Source organism: Natator depressus, chromosome 16 (genome assembly GCF_965152275.1).
Source record: "Natator depressus isolate rNatDep1 chromosome 16, rNatDep2.hap1, whole genome shotgun sequence".
NCBI classification, from domain to species: domain Eukaryota; kingdom Metazoa; phylum Chordata; order Testudines; family Cheloniidae; genus Natator; species Natator depressus.
The window spans coordinates 8,883,576-8,906,983 of record NC_134249.1 but is presented as its reverse complement, the minus strand read 5'-3'; the positions used below and the strand labels follow the sequence as shown (position 1 = coordinate 8,906,983).

The window sequence follows — 23,408 nt, the reverse complement described above, 5'->3', positions numbered from 1 at the left end:
AAGGGCTGCAGGGCCAGAAGGTAGGTAGTCTCTCTCCAGCTGGGCAGGGGCAGGGGCAGGGGCAGGGGCAGGGGCAGGGGCAGGGGCAGGGGCAGGGGCAGGGGCAGGGGCAGGGGCAGGGGCAGGGGCAGGGGCAGGGGCAGGGGCAGGGGCAGGGGCAGGGGCAGGGGCAGGGGCAGGGGCAGGGGCAGGGGCAGGGGCAGGGGCAGGCTTTGCTTTCGCTTTCGCTTTCGCTTTCAAGACCTGAGGGGGCTGCGGGAAGCAGCCAAGGAAGGAAGAGGCAGCTGGTTTAACCCCCTTGCTGATGATGAGTGGCCAGTTCAGACTGCAGTTTGCCCCTGAGGGATGGGGCTAGATGAAGACTGGCAGTGGGTTGGTATGGTGAGGTGGGATTGGGGTTCCCTGGGAGGACCCCTGAGTGTGGGGGCACTGCTGTGGGGGAGTACTCCAGAGAAGGGGCACTGCAGGCCAGGGGGGACAAGGGGCCTACACTGATGCCAGTGGTAAGACAAGTAGTGACAGCAGGAGAGAGACTGGCCAGCAGCAGGCGCTCTGGAGCTGGAAGAGCTAATTCCCAGTGTAACCAGCAGGAGGTGCCACAGTGGTGGGTCTCGCCTTGCTACAGTGCTCTGTGTGAGGGGAGAGGATTCCCTAGTTCTGCATGTTAGGCCTCTGGCTCCTGGGTGGCTCTGTCCCTTGAATAGCAAAGAGGAAACCGGCTTCAATCTGTTTCCGCGGGGGAGGATCAGATGCTGCTGGGGACCAGGAAGTGCAGAACTGTTAGATGCGCTGCTAGCAGCAAGCAAGCTCAGCTACCCTGCCGGGGTGGATGATAACAAAGGGCTGTGCAGCTGGGGAAAGGGACCCTTCGTGCTCATAGCTGGCTCTTTGCTAAGGAGCAAGGATGTGAGTATCAGGGGCCATGCTCTGCACTGGTGCAGGTGTAACTACCTTTGCCGCATTGGGCAGGGTCAATGGCTGGGTGAGGGTTAAAAAGGAGCTAGCCAGAGATCAAGCTGTAACAGGTTTCTCTGGGCGCCCCCAGCATGGGCGGGTTCGTTATGGAACTAGAACTCGGGTCAGGGCGGCATGGCTTTCTGGGGTGCTGAGCGAGCCTGCAGGTCTGGATTGTGAGTGAGGCCAGGTCTGGAGGGCAGAGAGAGATCTAGAGCAGGAGGCGGAAGCATACCCAAGGTGGGGAGTCTCTGCCTTCTCAGCTGGGTCCCTCCTGGAGTTTTCCATCTCCTTCACACCCAAGATTCAAGGGGGTGCAACCTCTGCCCCGGTGGGCCCAAAGTGGAGAAAAAGTTCACAGAAATCTCTGCGAACCAGAACCATGGAGCTAGGCTCGGAGAATCCATCTCAGGCACCTGGTTTTGCTGCAAGGATTTTCCAGCCAACCCAGTCGTGGGGCTGGGGGCTGCCTCAGCAGGAGGGACGGTAATAGCTGTGACCCATGCCCACTCTAGAAGCAGGGGAGTTGCTGTCTAGGAGAAACCCCTTGGGCTTGGGCATTGGGACAGCATGTTGAAGCTAAGACCACAAACTGTTTCTCCTGCACCTGACCTGTGAGGAAAGGATGGTTTCCAGGTGACCCCCTGGCCATACTGTTTGCAACTCCAGCTAGCAGAATGGCTGAGGTGAAAGCAGAGAAAGACGGTGAGGTTTTCCAGATTTCTAGGCAAACGGATGCTTAGGAGGCCATGATCCGGGGTTTCCAAGGAGGTGAATTAACTATCGCTCCATGGCTTCTGCTCGGGATACGGCCACATCCTGTCTGAAGATCAGACTAATCAGTTCAAATATATATTTGCAACCACCTTTTATTCAGATCTTTGTTGGGTTTACAGAGACGTAGGATAGTCCTGGGGTTAGGGTACTAGCCTGGGTTTGGGAGAGCCAGGTTCAAGTTCCTGTTCTGCCACAGACTCTGTGTGACCTTGACCAAGTCCCTTAGGGCCAGACTTTTAAAGGTGTATATAGGTGCCTAGATAAGCACTGGGCATTTGTGAACATCCCACTAGGTATTAGCCACCTGAATACCTGTACAAATCTGGCCTGACCTGGGGGCAAAGGGGATTTCCTTCTTCAATGGGTTCCAGATAAATCCAGCCTTATACAAACTGCCAGGGGAGAAATGTCTTCCCCCATCACACATGCCATCTCCCTCTGGTCCAGAAACAATAACGCCCCCTCCCGGCACCAAGCTGAGTCATCCCTTCCCACCACCATTTCTCTGCCCCCGGTAGCATTGTGCGTGCTGCTGGGAAGCACAAAGGGCAGATGTGTCTGAGGCAGGAGGCTGGAAATCGGCTTGGATCCAGTCTCTGTGCATGTGAGAGAAAGCAGGGATTGTGGCTCATCTAAAAGGGGACATCTCATCTCCTTCCCCGCTCCCTCTCTTCCCCTGGGTGCCAAGGAGCTTGGCCGGTCTGAACCCAAACTCACTACTCCAGGACCCATCGCTGGCCCTAATATTGCTGGGGCGCGAGGATGATCCTGTTCTTCAAAGGGCCGGCCTCCAGCTGTGACTCTCTTCTCCCTCTCACAGAGCAGCTGCTGCTGCTGTAGCACTGGGCTGCAGTATTTTTCCCTGGCATTGCAGTGGCTCCCGGAGCAGGCGTCTGGCTGATGGCTGGGCTCTAGCTGTGTGGGCAGAGGCCTCGCCCATCCTGCAGATGGAGTCAGCAGCGTCTTTCCCCTCCAAGAGCCCCCTCTCCGCCACACTGCAGCTGGGCATCTTCTCATGGGGTGGGCTGGCAGATCGCACCAGGACTGAGGGGCTGCCACATGCTGGCACTGCCCAGGGCGTGGGGAGTGGTGGTAAGGGATCTGAGATGGCACAAGACTGTCTTAGCAGTGATTCAGGCTCTGAGGAACCCTGTGCAAAGGACAGGGTCCCACGCACCTCACCTATGGCCAGGCCCATTTCTGCATACCCAAACCAACCCCTGCCTGCAGCCCCTTTCTCCTCCGACTGCAGCGGCTCTCACAGCTGGTGCCTGAGGAAACAGGCCAGACCTTGAACCGGGGATACAGATGAGAGCCAGCAGAGCGGAGAATGCAGTGCCAGCAGCAGAGTAGCTGCCAGGTCCTGTGTGCAAGGGCTTCTGGCTCCCACATGCCCACAGCGATAGTACCCAGGCCTGGGGATGCCAAAGCCGCTACACCCCTGGCTGCTGCTGGGGTATTGCTGGGACTTGCTCGTCAGCAGCCCACCCTGCTCCTTCCAAGGGCTAAGGTGCATCGCCGTGTTTGGAGCTGGTTGGTGGGAGGGTGCTGGAGACGGGGATTGCTGGCACTCCTTATCCTCTGGCTCGGCACTGCCTGGCAGGAGCCATTTTGACCCTCCTTTTGTCAGTGGCGCTCTAGGGTCGGCAAGAGCAGCCCCCTGAACACACAGGTTTGGAGAGAACAAGCTGGCCGGGTGAGGGATTCTGGCTTTGCAGCCCCAGCAGAGTCCTCTCACTGCAGCCACGCAGGTCCCCACTGCCAACCTGCCCCAGGCCCTGCAGGCTGTGGACGGGCGGCTGTCTCTGGCAGGTTAACTGCCAGCCTCAGTACCCTGCAGTCAGTTTCCTCCTCCTCCACCACCCCCAGCTCTGCAGCAAGCTGCAGTCTGTTTGATCCTGGGCTTCAAAGATCTGCCGTGAGCCTTCTGAGTGACGTCTGCCCGCAGTTCCATCAGATCCAGTGCTACATCTCCTGCCCAGTGAGAGCTCTTGGTCAGAGGTTTAGGGCAGGCCCCATAAATTGCCTTTGCTGTCCACCAGTTCCTTAGTTAAGGGAGCTGTTAAAAGTGCGCCTTTGAGCTCTGGAAGGGCTGCTGAGCTGTTCAGTGCCCTCCCCTGGCTGCTGCATGGTCCCTGATGGAATGCACCTTTTTGCTTTATGCAGTCCACGGCACCAGAGCCGCTGCCCAAGCTCATACCCTGCGTCTAGAATAACAACAACAATAACAATGCCTAGCTCATCTATAGCACTTTCCATCCACTGATCTCAAAGCGCGTTACCAAGGAGTTCAGTACCATTATCCCTGTTGTACAGGTGGGGAAACTGAGGCACAGAGGTGCCATGACTTGCCCAAGCAGAGCTAGTCTGTTATACAAACGGCCGAAAGCAGCTCACAGGTTTGGGCTGAGGCGATTTTGTTCAGATTTATTTACTCCTTGTCCTTTGTGGGGCAGAGCTAGCACTGCCCCTGCTGCACCAGATCAGCCCACTGAGATTTACGATGGCCTCTGGTGCCAGCCAATACGAGCAGAGGATTTCTGAAGCCCAGTGTCTGCTTCAGAGGAAGGCAAAGAATCCATCGGCATTCTTCAGGGCAATTGTGGAATCTTCTGTAGAGAGGAGGCTGGAAACCCTTCCTGACCCCACAAACTATACCCTGAAGCATGAGATTTGTTTCAAATACCCATGTCTCTGGTACCTTAGAGGCAGAAGGCCAGTGCTCAAGTGCTTCAGTCTCCCTAGCAATCCTGATGTCCAACATAACCAATGCTCTTGGGGTGGGGTGGGGTGGGGTGGGGTGGGGTGGGGGGGGTGTTGTTTCTGGCACTTAGCGAGCAAGTCCTGACCACAGCTTGATGCCCATTGACTCACGGGCGGGATGCCAGATTAGAGGGACAAGCAGATGGCTTTGATCTGGCATATCCAGTGTGGCCGTATGGAATGTCATTATGGCCCTCGCCTCTCAGGACCTCCACATCTCTGACCACAGGGAAATCGGCTGTCAAGGCAGCTGTCGGGTAAGGCCTGCAGCCAGTGCAAGTCAGAGGTTGGGGAGATGTAGGGTGGGGAACAGATGGGGCTGTAACGCAAGTGTCTGACTTCATCTGACAAAGATGCCTCTGCCCAGGGAGGCTGGCTGTGTGCCAAGTGATTTGGGTTAATTACAGCGATACCACCTCTGGGCTCAGTGCGCCATAGTGGGAGCAGGAAAGGGGTGATGAGTGGCAGAGGTGGGGTGCACTCAGCCTGCAAGGAGGCTGCCCCACTCTGTCAGAAGATCACTCAATTCTTCACAGAACAAGCCAGCCGGTAAAGGGGCTGGTCCTCTCGGAGAGACCGCCCCCCCCCCCCCCAGCCCTCAAATACAGCCTTGGTCAGACAGGCCACTTCCTGAAGGCTGGATGATCCTGGCCTGGGAATGAGGAATAAACTGATGCAGGCCATAGTGCAGCAAGCGGCGTGCTGCCCCCGTAGTACTGCAGTACTCGGAGTGAGAATTTTTATCCTCAAAGGAGCCCTGGATGTCTGAGTACCCCAAGCCCCCAATACTCTAGGCCTCCCCAAGTACTGCAGTACCCCAAGGCCCCCAGTACTACAATACCCCAGCCTCCCAGCCCCTCCAATACTGCAATGCCTCAGCCCCTCAGTACTGCGGTACCCAGATACCCTGCAGCAAACCCAAGAAATCCATAGCAATAGATCATATCCCTTGCACTGACTACAGCTGAGGCACACCCAGGGGAGATAATGGCAAAGGGTTTCAGGAGAATCCCTGAAGGGGAAGGGAGAAGAATCAGAGAGTGGAGTTACTGGGAGGGATCGGCTGGCTTCGTTGCAGCGCTCGCTCCTGCCCTCCCTAGCCGCCCCCCACTCCACGGGGCAGGCCTGCACTGCAGAAATCTGGGAGTGCCCCACTTCCCGCACCGCATGTCTGCGAGGCGAGGAGCGGGTGGGACATGTCAGTGCAGGTGACCGTGCCCCGCTGTGCCAGTGTATGGATGAGAGACGTGTCCCGCTCCAGGGCCCAAAACACAAGGGAGGCAGAAATCGCACAGGAACAGAAAGGAGCAAAGCCATCGCTTCAGAACGCGAGCCGGAGAAGCAGCCCCGACCTTGGGGAGAAAGGAGAGAGACGTCACGCTACGGGGCAGCCTGCTGCCAGTTCAGGGAGAACAACCCTGCCAAAGACAGCGGCACCACAGACGCCAGAGAGCCTTGTCCTGGAAACGCTGCACCCGTCTGGGCCCTGGACACCCTGCCTCATTTTGAAATTCTGGCCACCCTGGTCCAGCTTGCCGTGCCCACTAGGTCCGACTGGGCGGAAGCCGTGTGTGTGGTGGGGGGAGGAGGGGGCACAGTAGATGCGTGGAGAGAGCAAAGGTGGATGCATGGGGGAGATGTGCCAGGCTTAGGGATAGGGTGGGGGCGCTGTGCGTCTGGCCCCGGGGTGGGATACGGGCAGGGTAGATCAGGACGGAGCGCAGAACAACTGGAGGAAGGTGGGGACCGCTCAGCTAACAGCACTCCTGCAGGGCCTGTGTGGCAGCCATAGCGCATACAAGCTCCAAAAACTCTAGTAGCTCCAGGCGAGCTGGAGCCAGACTTGGCTAGAGGATACTAGGTCCCAAGGGGACCTGGATTCATGAGTGGGACCCCTAGGCACTACCACAATACAAATAATGAAGAATTGTAGGGTCTGAAATGGTGGGGGGGGGGGGCTTGGACTCTTGAACCCTTCCTGCCGACCCCTCGACTGGGAGAAGCCATCTCACCTGGGATAACATGCTACGCTTGTTACTCAGTTAACCCTTTCAGCAGCCACAACCACTCCCTCCCCACCGACTAGTGCATCCTGGGACCCAGCCCGGGGACTGACTGTGCTTTTCTGAAACGGGGTCCAGTATGGGCTCCGCGGCTCTCCTGCAGGGTGGGGAAGCAGCAAAACGAGGAGCTCTGACGAACTTCCTGTCTGGGTGGCCAGCAGCGTGCTGCCCGCGTGTGTCTATTATTGACTCTAATGGAACTACTCTGTATTTACACCATTGTAACCAAGAGAAAAATCAAGCCTATTCGCTTTAATATTATACAGAGCGGTTGGACAGGGTGTACCAGCCATTTACGGCCCTCTACTGGAGGTCCTGCTGCCTTGGCCCCCTAAGCAGCTGTCCTTTTGGAAGAGAAAAGCAGCAAATTTTAGCCCTCCAGGAGTTGCCTAGAAAGGCCTCCCAGGATCAGCTGCTGGTGGAACCAGTGAGACTTGGTCTTTCAGTGGCTAGAGGGCCTGGAGTACGCACAGGCCAATGAGGGGCCAGCAGGCCAGCTAAAAAGAGTTGGCTGCTACTATCTAAAGCAGTTCTACAAGAGGCTGGGACAGGGCGGGAAGACTCTCCCTGTCTTAACCCAAGAAACCTGGACCAGAGAAGGACTGTTAATAAGTACTTTAATGCCCAAGTGGCCATCTTGAGGTAAGTGTTAATTTATTTTCTGCAAAATTAAGGTGAGCTTGTTCTATTGGATGCCTCAGGTGAGCCTGTGACAGTCAGATATAACTACGGTCATGGAAAAAATGTGTTTGGTGGCCATTTCATCCCACAAGACCAGATGTTATCATCATATGCATTCTTGTATGGCCTCACCACTTTGGGTCTGTTATCCTCAGGCCAAGCTGCTCTTACATTTCTATTTCTATTTTTACTAAGAATGAGGGGGAAAAGCAAACTGCTACCATTTCACTTCTGTACCTTCTAGAAAAAAATGCAATTCAAATGGCTACGGGGGAGTATTCCTCCTCTGTTCTTGATTACCCTTTTTATTGATGGCCTTCACCACTCTTGAGGGATAAGGTCTTAAATAAGTGATGGGGACAAATCATAGGGCTACAGCCAGCTCATTAGATATCTTGCATGTATCTTCCAATCCATCATTCTTTCTGAATTAATTTGCCTCTCTGGGTGATTTGCATGGCACTAAAGTGACTGACCGGCTAATTTAAAAGTTAGCAATGAGGTGGCCTATAAGAAATAAAACTTGTATGTCACCCTGGGAGGCAATGTGTTTTATTTATAACCGAGCAAAAGCAGAGCAATCTTTCACGGAGCCTTTCAAACGAGTACAGTTTGCTTGACATAGGGTCTGATCCACCTGCCATTAGCATCAATGGCAAATCTCCAGTTGACATTGATGGTGCAATAGTGGAACTGTAAGAAAAGTGGGCTAAATACCTCACACAGGGGTAGCACTGTAGCACTTCAGTGTAGACACTGCCTACACCGATGGGAGGGGTCCTCCAGTCAGCATAGTTAATCCATTTCCCTGAGAAGCAGTACCTAAGGCGATTGAATAATTCTTCTGGCTATACCGGGAGTTAGGCTGGCTTAACACCATCTCACAGGGGTGTGGATTTTTCACACCCTAGAGAGACATAGTATGCTAATGCAAATTCCCAGTGTAGACCAGATCTCAGTTAAGCCATATTAACTCTAGGGCAGGGCATAGGTATAACCAAAGGCAAAATTTGCTTCAATATGTCTAATTTTACATCTACAGCTGTCCTATACATGTGATCATGCTACAGAAATAACCTGAAGCCCATAAGGAAATTAATGGCATGTAAATACATTGCCAAGGGGAGTTGTAAACCAGCATGCATATTTAATAGGACTGGTAACATAAGAGCAACATGACTGGCTGATGAAGAATATGACTGGGAGGATATTGCCAGTTTAGCTACCCAACACTGGCTGTTAACCAATGGGAAAGACTCACTAGGCAAACAAACAGCAACACATTTCACAAGAGCAGTAATACACTTCAAGATGAGCAGCAAAAAGGGATACCTGTTCTCAGCTGGCTGAAGGTACTTGGCCTTCAGCCTCAGGTCTTACAAAGAACCAGTGATGGTGTGGGTATCTCGTGTAACATGCATATGTTGTGATGTGATACAGCTCCCACTTTTCAGATACAGCTCCCACTATCTAAGATGTGGCCCCGCATTATTGTAGTATCTGAACACCCCATAGTCACTACTGTATTTATCCTCACTACACCCCTGTCGGGCAGGGCAGTGCTGTTATCCCCATTGTACAGATGGGGAACGGAGGCACAGAGAAACTAGTGACTGTGACACTAAGCACCTCTGTATTCACACCCTACACACTACTGTAGTAATCTCTGTACAAAACACACCTTGTGAAGTATCATTTGAAAACTAATAATTCCATGATCATTAATATTCTTGTGTGATGTATGTAAGCGTTGGGTATTAAGAGTTATGGATATGTGCTAGAATTATGACTCAAGTGTGTTTAACCCAGGCATGCCAGGGGAGCTGGTAAACAGGTCTGCCTTAGACAAAGGAACATGTTTTCCCCACCTGGGAGTTATTTCCAAAGCTCTCTGAAAGACAAGAAGAATGTATTTACATATCATGTAAACAGTCCCATCAAGCTAACAAGGGGTGGAGGCAAACCTCACACTAACCTCACGATGGCAGTTGTCTGTCTGTCTCCAATGAAATTAAGCAACGTGCGACTAGAAACAATGGAAGCTCCATTTACATAGAGGACCAGCATGGGGATGGGAAGCCCACAGGAAGGGAAAAACCAGCATGAGATCATCCTGCCTCTTGAAACAGTCATTGAACTTTGGACGATATAAGCAAGGAGAGAAGCCATCTTCGGCATCCAGCCCTAGCCAGACGCAATGGAACAGAGCTCTTACAAGCCAAGAAAGATGTGTCCTTCAACCAAATGGGCGGGGGGGGGGGGTTTAAGGTCTCTGGAAACTGAATATAGGTGAGAAACCATCTTTCACCAAGCCTGTACCTTGCTAGATTAAGTTTTAGAGCTTTAGATGTGTGTTATCACTTTTATTTGCTTGTAATCCTTTCTAACATCATTCCTTTTACTTGGCATCACTTAACCTATGTCCTACAGTTGTTAATTTTGTTTTACTATTAATCTAAACTACTAGTGCTGTATTGGAATTAAAGTGACTCTTCATTTCAGTTAATGTGGCAAGCTAGTGGGTTTTGTGTGTTTTAGAGGAACAAATGAACCTTATGATTTCTCTGCACTGTCCAGGAGAGAGCTGGACATTGCAGACCACATGGTTTTGAAGAAATCCAGGACTTGGAGTATGCTGGGGTCACCTTGCTGGTTTTAATCCAGGCTGGTGCAAGCCAGAGTGTGACAGTGGGGTGTTGCCGGCAGGCTGCTGGTGTGTTGCTGGACCAGGGCTGTAGTTCTATAAAGACACTTGGGGTACGACCTGCATACTTGTTGCTGACTATGCTCCCAACTACCAGGCTAGCGCCCCAGTCACTGGATTACCCTTCCTTTCTAGGGCCTGATTTTCCCAGGGCAGCTGCTCTGCGCTTCTGAAAGTCAGGCATCTAACATAGTGCCACCAGGGACCCCAAATCACTAGTCACTTCTGAAAAGCTGGTGACAATCTCTACAGCAAAACCTGCCCTAGGACCACGTCCAATACCAACTCCTAGCTTAATGTATCTCCAGCACAAATTTGTTCAATCTTTACTTAAAGACCCACTTTGAGTTGACAACTGATTTTTGCTGGTCCATTCACTGATTGCTTATGAGGGGCTCCACTGTGTCCATTCAGCCACACGTAATCTATTATACCATTTACATGCACTAGAAATCGGCTCAACGCATGTTCTCTAGGCCTAAAATGATTATTCCCTAAGCATGCCCATCACTGTAAAGTAGGCTTCATTGACTTAGGAACAGTGGGGAGGCAGTCACTTGGTTCAATGCACAGATAAGACCTCATTCTTAAAGGCAGGGCCCAGCCCTGCAACGTTTACTCAACCAAAGAAGCCTCCATAAGCGTTGAAGAATCAGGCCCAATGCCCTTAAACAGAAGGACTTATTCTGTTTTTAAAGATTCCTTTAGGGCATAGTCACAGAGATGCGAGCTCCAGGGTGCCACATGTGTACTATTAAACATGACTACCAAGTGTACAGAGATAGCAGGAGGTAGCCCATAACCTCTCTCCCTGAGCTCAGCAACAGAATTCTGATCAAGGTCAAGGGGAGCAGGAGCAGTTTTTCCAACCACCTGGAGAGTTGCCCCTCCTGGTTACTCAACCTGAAGGGTTGCATTGCAGGGATGCAGGACCACAAATTTTACTGCCGCCAGGAGTTCCTTAATGCTCCTGCGGCACTGCGTGGAAGGGCAGATTTTTCAAAAGCACTCAGCATATTGAGAGTGGCGCACTTTAAGAAATCTGCCTGAAATCATGGGCACTTGGAAGTCCGATTGGACGGGTTAGTTGCAGACTCCCTCATCACCCGCAATGAAGTCATCTTGGTTTTGTTTGTGCTGGTCTGAAACAGGACATGCATCTTTCTGCCCAAATGCCAAAACCTAGGGAAAACTTTGTGTCAGTACTGTAGGAGGGAATGGATCGTAACCCTTCCTGATGTTAGGGAGATGCAGAGCTCTCTCTTTTTAAACTACAGTTTGGGGGGGGAGAGGGGGGCAGAATAAAAAGGAAAATTAAACCCAAAAAAGGCTTATATATTATAATGAAATGTCAGATTGCCTTGTTGGAAGCTATCACTCTAGCCATAATTTCCTTTGTTATAGCTAATTTATTTGGGGAGGGGGAGCTCAGACAAATGCAGAACCTTTGCATTCAGTAACACCTCAGCCGTGATACTTTAAGGGCTGGTTCTCCCCCGCCTTGCACCTTGGGTGGTCAATGAGCCTATGCAAGTGGGTGTTGAAGGCTAAGAAATCAGAATTCTCCATTTGTGATGGTGGCAAGATGCCACATGCTCTCGCACAGGTATAAGGCCCAGATCCTCAAAGATATTTAGGCACCTGACTCCCAATGATTTCCGTGGACATTAGAAGCCTTGAGCATCTGGGCCTAAATAACTACCCAAGGGGCAAGGCAGTGAAGAATCAGCCCATTCGACACTATTCAGGCTAGCTTTTCAAGAGGGCTCAGTTCCAATGTACCCAGGATGCTGAGCGCTTTTAAAAATCTGTCCCACGGGGGTGAGTTGTGGATGGCCTGCCAGCCCTGGGCACTTGATCATTTGTGTGACTATAAGAAGAGTTTCTCGGATTGTGTAGATGTACGTGAAGAGAAGGAGAGTGTGTGTGCATTCCAAAAAAACGAATACGAAGCTAAGGTTTGTTAATTCTTTTACAAATCCCAACACGCGAGAGTTCGGCATCCTTCAGCACCATTAGCGTGAGCACCCTGTACCTCTTGTATATATTTGCGGCTTTCACTTGAAAATCATGAACAGTGATAAAGTCAGACATCTAACAAGGAAGCTAAAATAGGGGATGCTCCATATGGGCAGCATGGTTTCAGGTACCTTGATGGAGATTTCCCAAGCAGCTCAGTGGATTCTTGACACATGGCTCCCATTCATTCTAATAATAAAGGTGTCTACTATATTCCTTTATAGTGTCTCTTTAAACAAAGGCTGTTGTAACAATGGTTTTGTTTCTGATATGTACAGGGCAAGGGTTTGTAAACTTGTCAAAGAGTCCTAAATCATTTTTAAAGGGTCTAAATGCCCTAAACTGTTTGCAGATTTCAGTCCTTGACTTTGCAGTGCGACACAAGAGTTCATTTCTTTTAAAAGAAACAGTAATAATAAATAGGAAATTAAATTCAAAGAGGAGAAAGAGAATCCTAGGCGTGTGCAATGGGTGAGGGCAATGGACCTGGCACAGCGTTTACAGCCTGCTCGCCTTTAGCTGCACTGTTAACAAACCCATAACCAGCCTGCTCTCCTTTAGCTGCACTGTTTAACCCATAACCACTTCACCGAAGCAATGGGGCTCCGTGTGGGAAAGCTCTATGAACTCAGCAGAGGAACAAGTTGACAATCCAACCCAGCTGGCCTAGGAGAGGTGCAAAAAGAAGCAGACTGCCAACAGGCCAAGGGAAGAAGAAAATAGCCTTAGGACCTAGCTGGGGAGGAGATGACCAGAGATGCTCATTACTCTGCCCTGTATTCCAGGCCCATTGTATTCAGGGACACAAAGGCCGAGATCAAAGTACAGGAACTCCTCACTTAAAGTCGTCCCAGTTAACACTGTTTCGTTGTTTCGTTGCTGATCAATTAGGGAACATGCTCGTTTAAAGTTGTGTAATGCTCCCTTCTAACGTGGTTTGGCAGCCACCTGCTTTGTCCACTGCTTGCAGGAAGAGCAGCCCATTGGAGTGAGCTGGAATCCCCCAGTAAATCCCAAGGCAAAGGTACAAACTCTACCCCAACTCATCTGCTCTGCACCCCGACACACTCCTGCCTGCTTAGCACATCTCCTTCTACTTGTTGGAAGGCCAACGTGGTTTAAAAACAATCACGCCAGCTCCACTAGGCACCACAGTTGGCTTTTAAAAGATAGGGGACAAACCTGGGTCAAACAGGGCAGCTGGCAAATACGGTAACTTCATCTCCCGCCCCCCCCCCCCCCCCGGCCTCCTCCTGCCCAAAATAGGGTGGACCGGAGTTTCATGAAATGGTGATAGAAAGGGCTGGGAATCAGGGTTTAACCGTCACTGTCCTCAGATACGCTGGAGAGATTTTACTCAGAATTTACAAGACGCCTGTGGGCAGAGGCCAGACCTGGAAAGTTTCATCCAGGAATGTGACTTTTTTTTTTTCTGGGGAGAATTATGAGACTTTTTTGCAACCGCATGGGCTGCACGGTATTTGCTCTTAAACGCAACACCGGGTGGGTGGAAGGGGTGACTGGAAGGGGTGACGTACTGGATGGAATGGCCCCAGAAAAGGTATCATCATGACAAGAGTTGGCTGCGAATTCAGAGGCAAGTCTACAAAGTTATCACCAAGGGCTAGAGGGGAGCCAGGCCCGGTGCCTTTCTTTGAAGGGTGGGGCCCTGTAAAACAGGGAGCCATGGCAGGATGATGCTCCGTTGCCTTCTCCACTCAAGAGGTAACCCCGTCTGTGCACAGGATCAGTGGGTGGCCTAGGGATCAGGACAACTGTTCTCCATGGCATCATCATCACCGCCACCGCCGCCGCCAGAAAAACCTCCTGGACATCCCAGCCCACAATCATCTTCATAGTCAGCATTACCTTGCACAGTGTGGGCAACTGCCCAGTGAACCCATGGGAAAAGGTGGGCAGGGCCAGTGAGGAAGTCCTGCAGGAACCACTCTGGTCAGGAGGCCATGAGGAAGCACAAGACTCCCACGCAGATAGCTGGGACCTATGGTCAGGGGATGAGCTCCACCTCCCAGATAGGACAATTCCAAGGAAATGGAGAGCAAACTCTCTCCAAGGCCTTGATCCTACAACGAGAGCTCTCTGTAGGCAGAATCCCAAGCCCCAATGAAGCCAACAGGGGTCAGATTGCATGGAGCTCGCTGGACAATCACAGTCCAAATTACCTGTGTCCTATGCAGCATTTCCCTGCCCAGGGAGAGAATCTAGTGTGAGTATTATAGATAATCTTATATTAGAGGGATACCCAGCTACTGGTTATCTTACAGATTAAAAAAGCTCTTTTGAGGGAAGAACAGCAGATCGAGGGACGTGATCGTTCCCCTCTATTCAACATTGGTGAGGCCTCATCTGGAGTACTGTGTCCAGTTTTGGGCCCCACACTACAAGAAGGATGTGGAAAAATTGGAAAGAGTCCAGCGGAGGGCAACAAAAATGATTAGGGGATTGGAACACATGACTTATGAGGAGATGCTGAGGGAACTGGGGATGTTTAGTCTTCAGAAAGTCTTTAGTCTTTAGTCTAGAGAAGAATGAGGGGGGATTCGATAGCTGTTTTCAACTACCTGAAAGGGGGTTCCAAAGAGGATGGCTCTAGACTGTTCTCAGTGGTAGCAGATGACAGAACAAGGAGTAATGGTCTCAAGTTGCAGTGGGGGAGATTTAGGTTGGATATTAGGAAACACTTTTTCACTAGGAGGGTGGTGAAACACTGGAATGCGTTACCTAGGGAGGTGGTGGAATCTCCTTCCCTAGAAGTTTTTAAGGTCAGGCTCGACAAAGCCCTGGCTGGGACGATTTAGTCGGTGATCGGTCCTGCTTTGAGCAGGGGGTTGGGCTAGATGACCTCCTGAAGTCTCTTCCAACCCTGATATTCTGTGAACAGTGCAGTTTGTTATAAAACTCCTGAAGGCTAGAGTTTTGCCTTCAGTCAGATGCCCATCATGGTGGTTAGAACAAGAAAGCGTGTGTGACTTGTGATGGCTAATGTTGTCATAGAATATCAGGGTTGGAAGGGACCTCAGGAGGTCATCTAGTCCAACCCCCTGCTCAAAGCAGGACCAATCCCCAATTTTTGCCCCAGATCCCTAAATGGCCCCCTCAAGGATTGAACTCACAACCTTGGGTTTAGCAGGCCAATGCTATTGTATTCAAGCAAAGAAAGAAAATATGTGAAAAGTCCACATCACTAGCTTCCAGCCACTGGTCTTTCTTCAAGGAATGGAAGGTTTAGAAGATACATTTAGATTGTAGCCTTTGGGGGTTTTGACTGAGGAAGGAGGGTCAGATGAGACCTTTAGCTTTTCCAAGGAATGCTCTTCAGGAACGCAGCGATACATTGTGCATCCCGTCGGTTTCATAACCTACTTTTCACACGCTAGAGAGTGAAAGAGGACAATCTAGTGCCAGAGAATTAAATGCAGCAAAACATTTTAAATTCCACCTCACCCCCCCTCCAGGATTATCTTGCAGCACTAGAACCAAAGGATTTTCTCCCCCCTGACAGAGCTGACCGAGCCACAGCTGAGCTGTAGGGTTTTGGAAAATAAAAGCAGAGCGAGACTGGTGCAGAGCTGTCTGTTAGCTCTCTGGGTAGGTGATTTCTTGGAACAAAGCAGGACATAAATCTAATGGGATCATCCCACCAAACAGTCACACCACCGCACTTCAGCCGCACCATCTGCAGACTGGAGCCGAGGCTGTGGTGTGGAGGATTGTTAAATAAGACCCTGCCTTCTTAATGCACAAAGCTCCAGGAGCGCTTTCTCAGTACCCAGAGCTATTCAAATCGACATGTATTTCTCCCATTCCCACCGCTAAGCACACACACACACACACACAAAAAAAATTAAACGACGACTTTTTAAGGTGACATTTTGCCTAGTTTCCCTTTAAATAAATAATACAAGGTTAATTAATTTCAAGAGAGCGAAGGATTTACATGATTCATGGCAGAGGGGACTCAGAGGAAGTTGTCACCATTTTATACCGTTTTTGTTGTTAGTTGTTTAGGCATAAAAGTTTCTTGATTAGATTATTATGGCACGAGGAATGCAGGCACTCTATACAGGAACTCCCCACTTGCCCAGCTGCATACACTCTAAAAATAAGAACCCCTTATTTAGATACTAAGAATAACATCATGGGGGGGGGGGAGAATCTTAGATTCCCCCCCCCCAGCTAGAGAAGATATCAACCGCGAGCCAAAAATAGCACCTTATGCCCCCCCAATCAGAGCAACTGCACAAAGAAATACCCTGGTTGCCAAAGTGCCCAGCTCAAAGCCCAGAAGAGTCGGCCTTTATCTGAACCATTTCTTTGGGTAGTTTGAACGGCCTCCACCACCTCGGGGGCATGTTCCTGATGGGAAAGGAAAGCTGGGTGCTGCTTGCACGGTATGATTTGATTTTGGGGGTGGGAGCGGGGAGTCCAGAAGGCTTTGCCCTGACACTGCAGGACCTGGCGTAGCAGCAAGGGCTGTCTGTGCCTGCGCAAAATAACGCAGCCAATGTCGGCGAAGGAGCCGGTAATTTTGTGTTTATTTATTATTGGCCCAGGCACAGATCACCTCCTCCTTCTCCCCCCCCCGCCCCCGCCCTCCCATGCCCGGAGGCTCTGGGGAATCATCTGGGATGTATTTATTAATTATTATTAATGATGATCATTCCTATGATTATTTATTGGGATAATCAGGCGACCGCTGCCTGCTGGACAAAGCCACTAGGACCCAGAGCCTGGGGAAATGGCTCAGCTTGCTGTCCCTTTCCATCTCCCTCCCGCAGCACTGCAGAAAAATCCCAACCGCCCCCCTCCCTCAATCAAACAATGGCAACACCGCCCCCCATACACCCCCATTTCCCCATGTATTTCTCCCGTTTCCTCTGGTTTGATTCCCCTGCCCCCTTTATCTCCCCCCCCCCACCCGCCACTATTACCCCGCCACCCCCAGCTGGGCGTTGATCCTGACTGCAAGGGTCCGGATTGCGCATCTGCAATTCCAACCCCCCCCCCCCCACACACACTTTCTATTTTCTCCTGCAAAAGATTACCAAGACTCTGGTCCATTTCCCCATCAGATCCTGGGGCTCCCCCCCCCGCCCCCCGCCCGCAACACACACTCCCACATCCAAACAGAGCCCATCTAACCTCCCAGATTCCCCCCCACACCCCCACCCCCCCCAGATCCAGCCTCCACCCGCACAGCCCGGGGAAGGGAGGGGAGCGATCGGAAGGGGAAATAGACCCACAAGAGAAGCATCCTCTTACTTTCTCCAACCACAGCCTTGAGCCCAATGGGTGCCATGATGCCCTGGTGCCTTTCGGGGGGGGGGCTCGTCTCCCCCTTTTCCTGCTGCTCTCTGGTTTGTATAAATCCGCTCGCCCGGGCTGTGCGCTCAGCTGCCTGCGCAGGAGGGGGAGACCGGGAAGCTGAAGATGGGGCGGGGGGGGGGGCTGATGATGATGATGGGGAAGAGGAGGTGATGGTGCTCCACGACGTCACCGCTTTGCAGACCAATCGCCTCGGCTGGCTGGTGCCTCCATCACGGGGCTGCGGTGCAGCCCCCTGGCCACCTGGGCGAGGGAGGGGGAGCAGCAGCGGCCCCCCCGGGACAGAGAGAGACCCCTCCAGCCGCCGGCGGGCTCTGATCCTGCAGCACGCAGCAGGGTGCTGGGGGGGGGGGTATGTCCCTCTAGGAACAGCCTAGCATCAGCCGCAGTGCTCGCCCTCCCTGCCACTCACCAGGGCTGTATGCTGGGGGTGAAGATCTTGGGTCCAATTCCTCCCGGGGGAAACCCGACTGCAGTGCCTGGCCTTACCCCAGGGCCGGATTGGCAGCCCCTGAGCACAGAGCCTGGTCAGAAAGCATTGCTTGAATCAAAGCAACCCCTGTGCTCTTACAACCAGCTGCTATTCCCCTGCCTGTGTGTTTATTCGTTGCTCAGCCTTGCATTGTTTATTTGAATGGAAACGTTGCAAACTGTAGCTCTGAAAATTCAATGTTTAACTGTAATATTTTATTATTCTTTTTTGCGTATCTGAGCGGGGAGGGGAATGGGAGAAATGAAAGTAGATTCAAATAGCTCTGGCTATAGAGAGAGCATTACTGTATTTATTCCCAGGCTGCATATAAACCTACTCATGGGGATGATTTTTAGATCTATAGGCAGAGCGATTAGTGGCGAAAGGCAGCACTGGACTTTGCCCCTCACGGCATCCTGGAGCTGCAATTTGTTTTTCTCTCTGAGAAAACAAAAGGGACCAGAGGAAGAAATCCAGCGAGACAGAGGAGAATCTAGCTCAGGGAGGCAGGGCTTCCTCCTAGACTGCAGGGACAAGGCCCTCCAGAAACGGTCCCCAGACCAAAGGCATCTAGAGTAAGATCTCCCTCACCCACACATAACAGGGACAGGAGGGTTGTAAGTGAGCTGACCTGGAGAAGATCTACACTGTGGAGCCATTCCAATAACTTTTCCCCAAAATGCCTGGTCCTGGATTTAAACACATAAATTGGTTAGCAAATAAAGCACCGGGCAGGGAGTCAGGGGACCTGGGTTCTACTCCCAGTGCTGCAGTGGACCTGCTGTGTAATCTTGGGTAAGTCACTTCAGTGTTTTATATCTGTTTCCCTCCCCTTTGTCTGGTCTATGATGATCGTAAGCTCCTGCTCCTTGGGGGCAGGAACTGGATTTCACTGGGTGTTTGTACAGCACCCAGCACAATGGGGCCCTGGATTTATCTGGGGCCTCTAGGTCTACTGCTGTTGTTTTGGTGTTCTTATTTTATTTTGTGATCCTGTACATACCACTAGCAAAGAAGGGGAGCTTAGAGTCCAGCACTGCATGTGGGTGGTCCCCTGTGCTCATGCAGACCCCACCTGGGGCACCAATCAAGTAAAGGTGGTGAACCCATGCTCAGTCCATTGCAGGATGGGGGCCAAAGTGTCAGACGGCATGCAACAGGTGGACAAGACAGAACCAGTGGGAAGGAGGGAGTAGGGACGATGGCTTCACAATCAAACAAACAGAGTTTAGCACAAAGATGGAACTCTTCCCAAATCTGGATGCGTTCTAGGATTCCTAAACAGCACATGTATCTATGCCCCATGCGCTGTGCCGTGGTTTTATTGTTATTTGTGACAGATTTGGACTTGCTCTGCAATAACTCATGCATACTGCATGTTGAGTTGGGTATTGGTAAGCTGGTTATGTGGTGATTCTATTGGGGTGCTACATGAAGAATATATGGGTTTAGTTTAATAGGGGGCTGTTGGGGGGAAAAACAAGCAGGAGGGGAAAGAATGGCTCAAGATAAGCCACTTCTCTGTGAACACTTCAGAGCTGGTGAGAGATCAGGCCAAGACAGGGAAAGGCTGATGAACGCAGCAATCTGGCAGGTTTAAAAGCGAACATGTTCTCAAGGGGGAAGGGGGTGTTTTGATGAGCCAGGCTGTGACCTCGGTCTGCCTAGGTTACTGGCAGGGGATGGTGAGAGGTGTAGACCATTGCTTCCAAATCCTTTTTCTCTGATTTTCTTTTGTTAACATAAACAATGCTGTGGTTTAAGAAGGCCATCTGGTCACTGTGTTCATGGCTGGTCCCCGATTCCTGAAGGGAGGAATTGCATGGGCTGAACCTGGACAGACATGTCGGCTGACCCACAGGGGGCTGTAGCCCAGGGCCAGGTCTCTGAGTTGGAGAACTGCAGCATTTCACCTCAGGAGAGGTAAAGGCCTGAGGCCTGACACCTGAGGGGACACACTCGGCAAGAGGACAGCAGAGCGGCTAGGCCTGAAACTGTGACATTATTTATCATTTGGATGGTGGTACTGTCGAGGAGCCCCAGTCAGGGCCCTGTTGTGCTAGGTTCTGTACAAACCCAACACAGAGACCCTTTCCTTGCTAGCTCTTATTTACAAAAGAATGGTTTCAGAGTAACAACCGTGTTAGTCTGTATTCGCAAAAAGAAAAGGAGTACTTGTGGCACCTTAGAGACTAACCAATTTATTTAAGCATAAGCTTTTGTGAACTACATCCGATGAAGTGAGCTGTAGCTCACGAAAGCTTATGCTCAAATAAATTGGTTAGTCTCTAAGGTGCCACAAGTACTCCTTTTCTTTTTACAAAAGAATGTACATTTAAGGGCTGTATGTCCCTTTGTTCTTCTTTGATCTCCCGCGTTGCCCAGGGTCAGGTCCCCATTGTGCTGGGCGTGGCATGAACACAACAAAAAACGTAACTCCTGCCCAAGAAGCCTACCGGACAAGATGCCCAGCCTGCAAGCTGAGCCCCCTTATGACTTCCATTAACTTCACTTTGGATAGTGGAGAGAGCATTGAACTGGGCGTCAGGATAACCTGGGTTCAGTTGCCTGCTGGGTAATCTTGAGCAAGTCACTTCCCCACTCTGTGCCTCAGTTTCCCCATCTGTAAAATGGGGACAATGATACCGACCTCCTTTGTGAAGTGCTTTGTGATCTGCTGATGTAATGCACTATGTAAGAGCCAGGTATTATTTATCTGTGTTCTTATAACATGCCCATCCCGCATAGTTAATGAGTGCCTCACTCTAATAATTAACAGTAGAATTCTGCCAGCTGTAATTTGGATACAGCGGTGGAGGAAGATTTGATTTACACCAAATGAAAACCAAACAAAGGAATGCAATGCTGCTTATGGCCAGTTAAGATCACCAAAAGCCAGGGCATGTAAATGTGATGGTTCCAAGAGCCAAGTTAACACAGCCAGAGAGCAATGCGGTATGAAGAGTAATATACTGAGCTGCGTATTTTGCCAGAAACAAAGGGATGGTAGATGCTGCTTACGTGCACTGGAGCCGAGGTCATGCTACGGGAACTGGCTCTTTGGCGTTGTCCTTTGTGATTAGGGGCCCTATCCTGTTCCTGTTGAACTCCATGCTTAGCCAGCAGAGCCCTTAGGCACATGCTAAATGTTAATTATGGGAGAAGGTCCCTTAACTTCAAAGTGAAGTAGGTGCTGGATGAGGACCTAGGAATTTTGCTTCAATGGAATCTCCAGATCCCATATTACACGTGTAGAAGGGCCTGAGCCAAAGCCCACTGAAGTCTATAGAAGCCTTTCTGTTGACTCCAGTGGGCTCAGGATTTGGTCCTAAATCAGGAGTGTGAAATTGCAGAACTATTAACTATGGTTTATAACCTGTCCTTTAAATCAGCTACTGTACCCAGTGACTGGAAGATAGCTAATGTAACACCAATATTTAAGAAGGGCTCTAGAGGTGATCCTGGCAATTACAGACCGGTAAGTCTAATGCCTGTACCGGGCAAATTAGTTGAGACAATAGTAAAGAATAAAATTGTCAGACACACAGAAGAACATAAATTGTTGCGCAAAAGTCAACAGGGTTTCTGTAAAGGGAGATCGTGTCTTACTAATCTATTAGAGTTCTTTGAGGGGGTCAACAAACGTGGCCAAGAGGGATCCAGTGGACATAGTGTACTTAGATTTCCAGAAAACCTTTGACAAGGTCCCTCACCAAAGGCTCTTATGTAAATTAAGTTGTCATGGGATAAGAGGGAAGATCCTTTCATGGATTGAGAACTGGTCAAAAGACAGGGAACAAAGGGTAGGAATAAATGGCAAATTTTCAGAATGGAGAGGGGTAACTAGTGGTGTTCTCCAAGGGTCAGTCCTAGGACCAATCCTATTCAACTTATTCATAAATGATCTGGAGAAAGGGGTAAACAGTGAGATGGAAAAGTTTGCAGACGATGCTCAAGATAGTCAAGACCAAAGCAGACTGTGAAGAACTTCAAAAAGATCTCACAAAACTAAGTGATTGGGCAACAAAATGGCAAATGAAATTTAATGTGGATAAATGTAAAGTAATGCACGTTGGAAAAAATAACCCCAACTATACATACAATATGATGGGGGCTAATTTAGCTACAACTAATCAGGAGAAAGATCTTGGAGTCATCGTGGATAGTTCTCTGAAGACATCCACGCAGTGTGCAGTGGCAGTCAAAAAAGCAAACAGGATGTTAGCAATCATTAAAAAAGGGATAGAGAATAAGATGGAGAATATCTTATTGCCCTTATATAAATCCATGGTACTCCCACATCTTGAATACTGCGTACAGATGTGGTCCCCTCATCTCAAAAAAGATATACTGGCATTAGAAAAGGGCAACTAAAATGATTAGGGGTTTGGAACGGGTCCCAGGTGAGGAGAGATTAAAGAGGCTAGGACTTTTCAGCTTGGAAAAGAGGAGACTAAGGGAGGATATGATAGAGGTATATAAAATCATGAGTGGTGTGGAGAAAGGGAATAAGGAAAAGTTGTTTACTTGTTCCCATAATATAAGAACTAGGGGCCACCAAATGAAATTAATGGGTAGCAGGTTTAAAACAAATAAAAGGAAGTTCTTTTTCACACAGCGCACAGTCAACCTATGGAACTCCTTGCCTGAGGAGGTTGTGAAGGCTAGGACTATAACGGGGTTTAAAAGAGAAATGAATAAATTCATAGAGGTTAAGTTAATTAATGACTATTAGCCCGGATGGGTAAGGAATGGTGTCCCTAGCCTCTGTTTGTCAGAGGGTGGAGGTGGATGGCAGAAGAGAGATCACTAGATCATTACCTGTTAGGTTCACTCCCTCTGGGGCACCTGGCATTGGCCACTGTCAGTAGATGGGATACTAGGCTGGATGGACCTTTGGTTTGACCCAGTATGGCCATTCTTATGTTCTTAGGAGTGTGATATTGCACTCCATATGTTTTATGGACATATGTTAATGAATGTAAATATAATGTAACTGGAATATGCTTTATGCAAAAGGTATCTTGTAAGGTATCCTTACACAGCTTATAATCTACTGAGTATGGTCATCCTATTTGTATGAATGTATCATTCTTGTATCTGAAACTAGGAATATGTAGCATAACTCTGAGGTCCTATTGTAATTCTGCAAAGTGTGGGCCATTAATGGTGGTTTAGAATCTTGATGGCTCCCATTGACTAGAACAATTGGTTGTAGATGGCTCTGTTTACTTGTAAGCTTTCCTGTATCCGTGTGTGCCAGCAAGTGGGTAATGAACCCTCACAGTACATGTGAACATGTCACATTGTAGCAGGGTGACTACCCTGCTCCTAAAATAGAAGGGGTTAAAAGCAGCCCGGGAGAGAGCTGTGGCTGGAGGTGGCTGATTGGGGAAGCAGCCGCAGCTGGGCCATGCCCCAATCAGGCCCCAGGTGGCCTGTATAAGAAGGCTGTGAGCCAGAAGCCCAAGGAGTCTCTCTCCAGGCTGGGAGAGAGCAGAGCCTGCCTGACAGGGTACTGAGGGTGGTGCAGTGCTGGGGAAGGAGCAGGCTGAGTGGGGGCACTCCAGGCTGGCAACTCCCCAGGCTGTAGGGCCTGGTTCAAGGCCCATAGAGGTACTGGGAGGCA

General features: G+C 50.2%; 1 protein-coding gene across 2 annotated transcripts in view; it reads right to left on the bottom strand.

The window, feature by feature from the left end:
* STXBP1 (syntaxin binding protein 1) overlaps window positions 1-17,419 on the bottom strand; it is a 67,311-nt gene extending 49,892 nt beyond the window's left edge. Inside the window, exon 1 of one of the 2 annotated variants that reach the window (XM_074973802.1) lies at window positions 17,245-17,419. In XM_074973802.1, coding sequence (XP_074829903.1) covers window positions 17,245-17,281 — 37 coding nt within the window. In that variant the 5' untranslated portion in view covers window positions 17,282-17,419. The remainder of the gene's footprint in view (window positions 1-17,244) is intronic. The other variant, XM_074973803.1, reaches the window with a different exon arrangement.
* Between the last annotated feature and the right edge of the window lie 5,989 nt (window positions 17,420-23,408).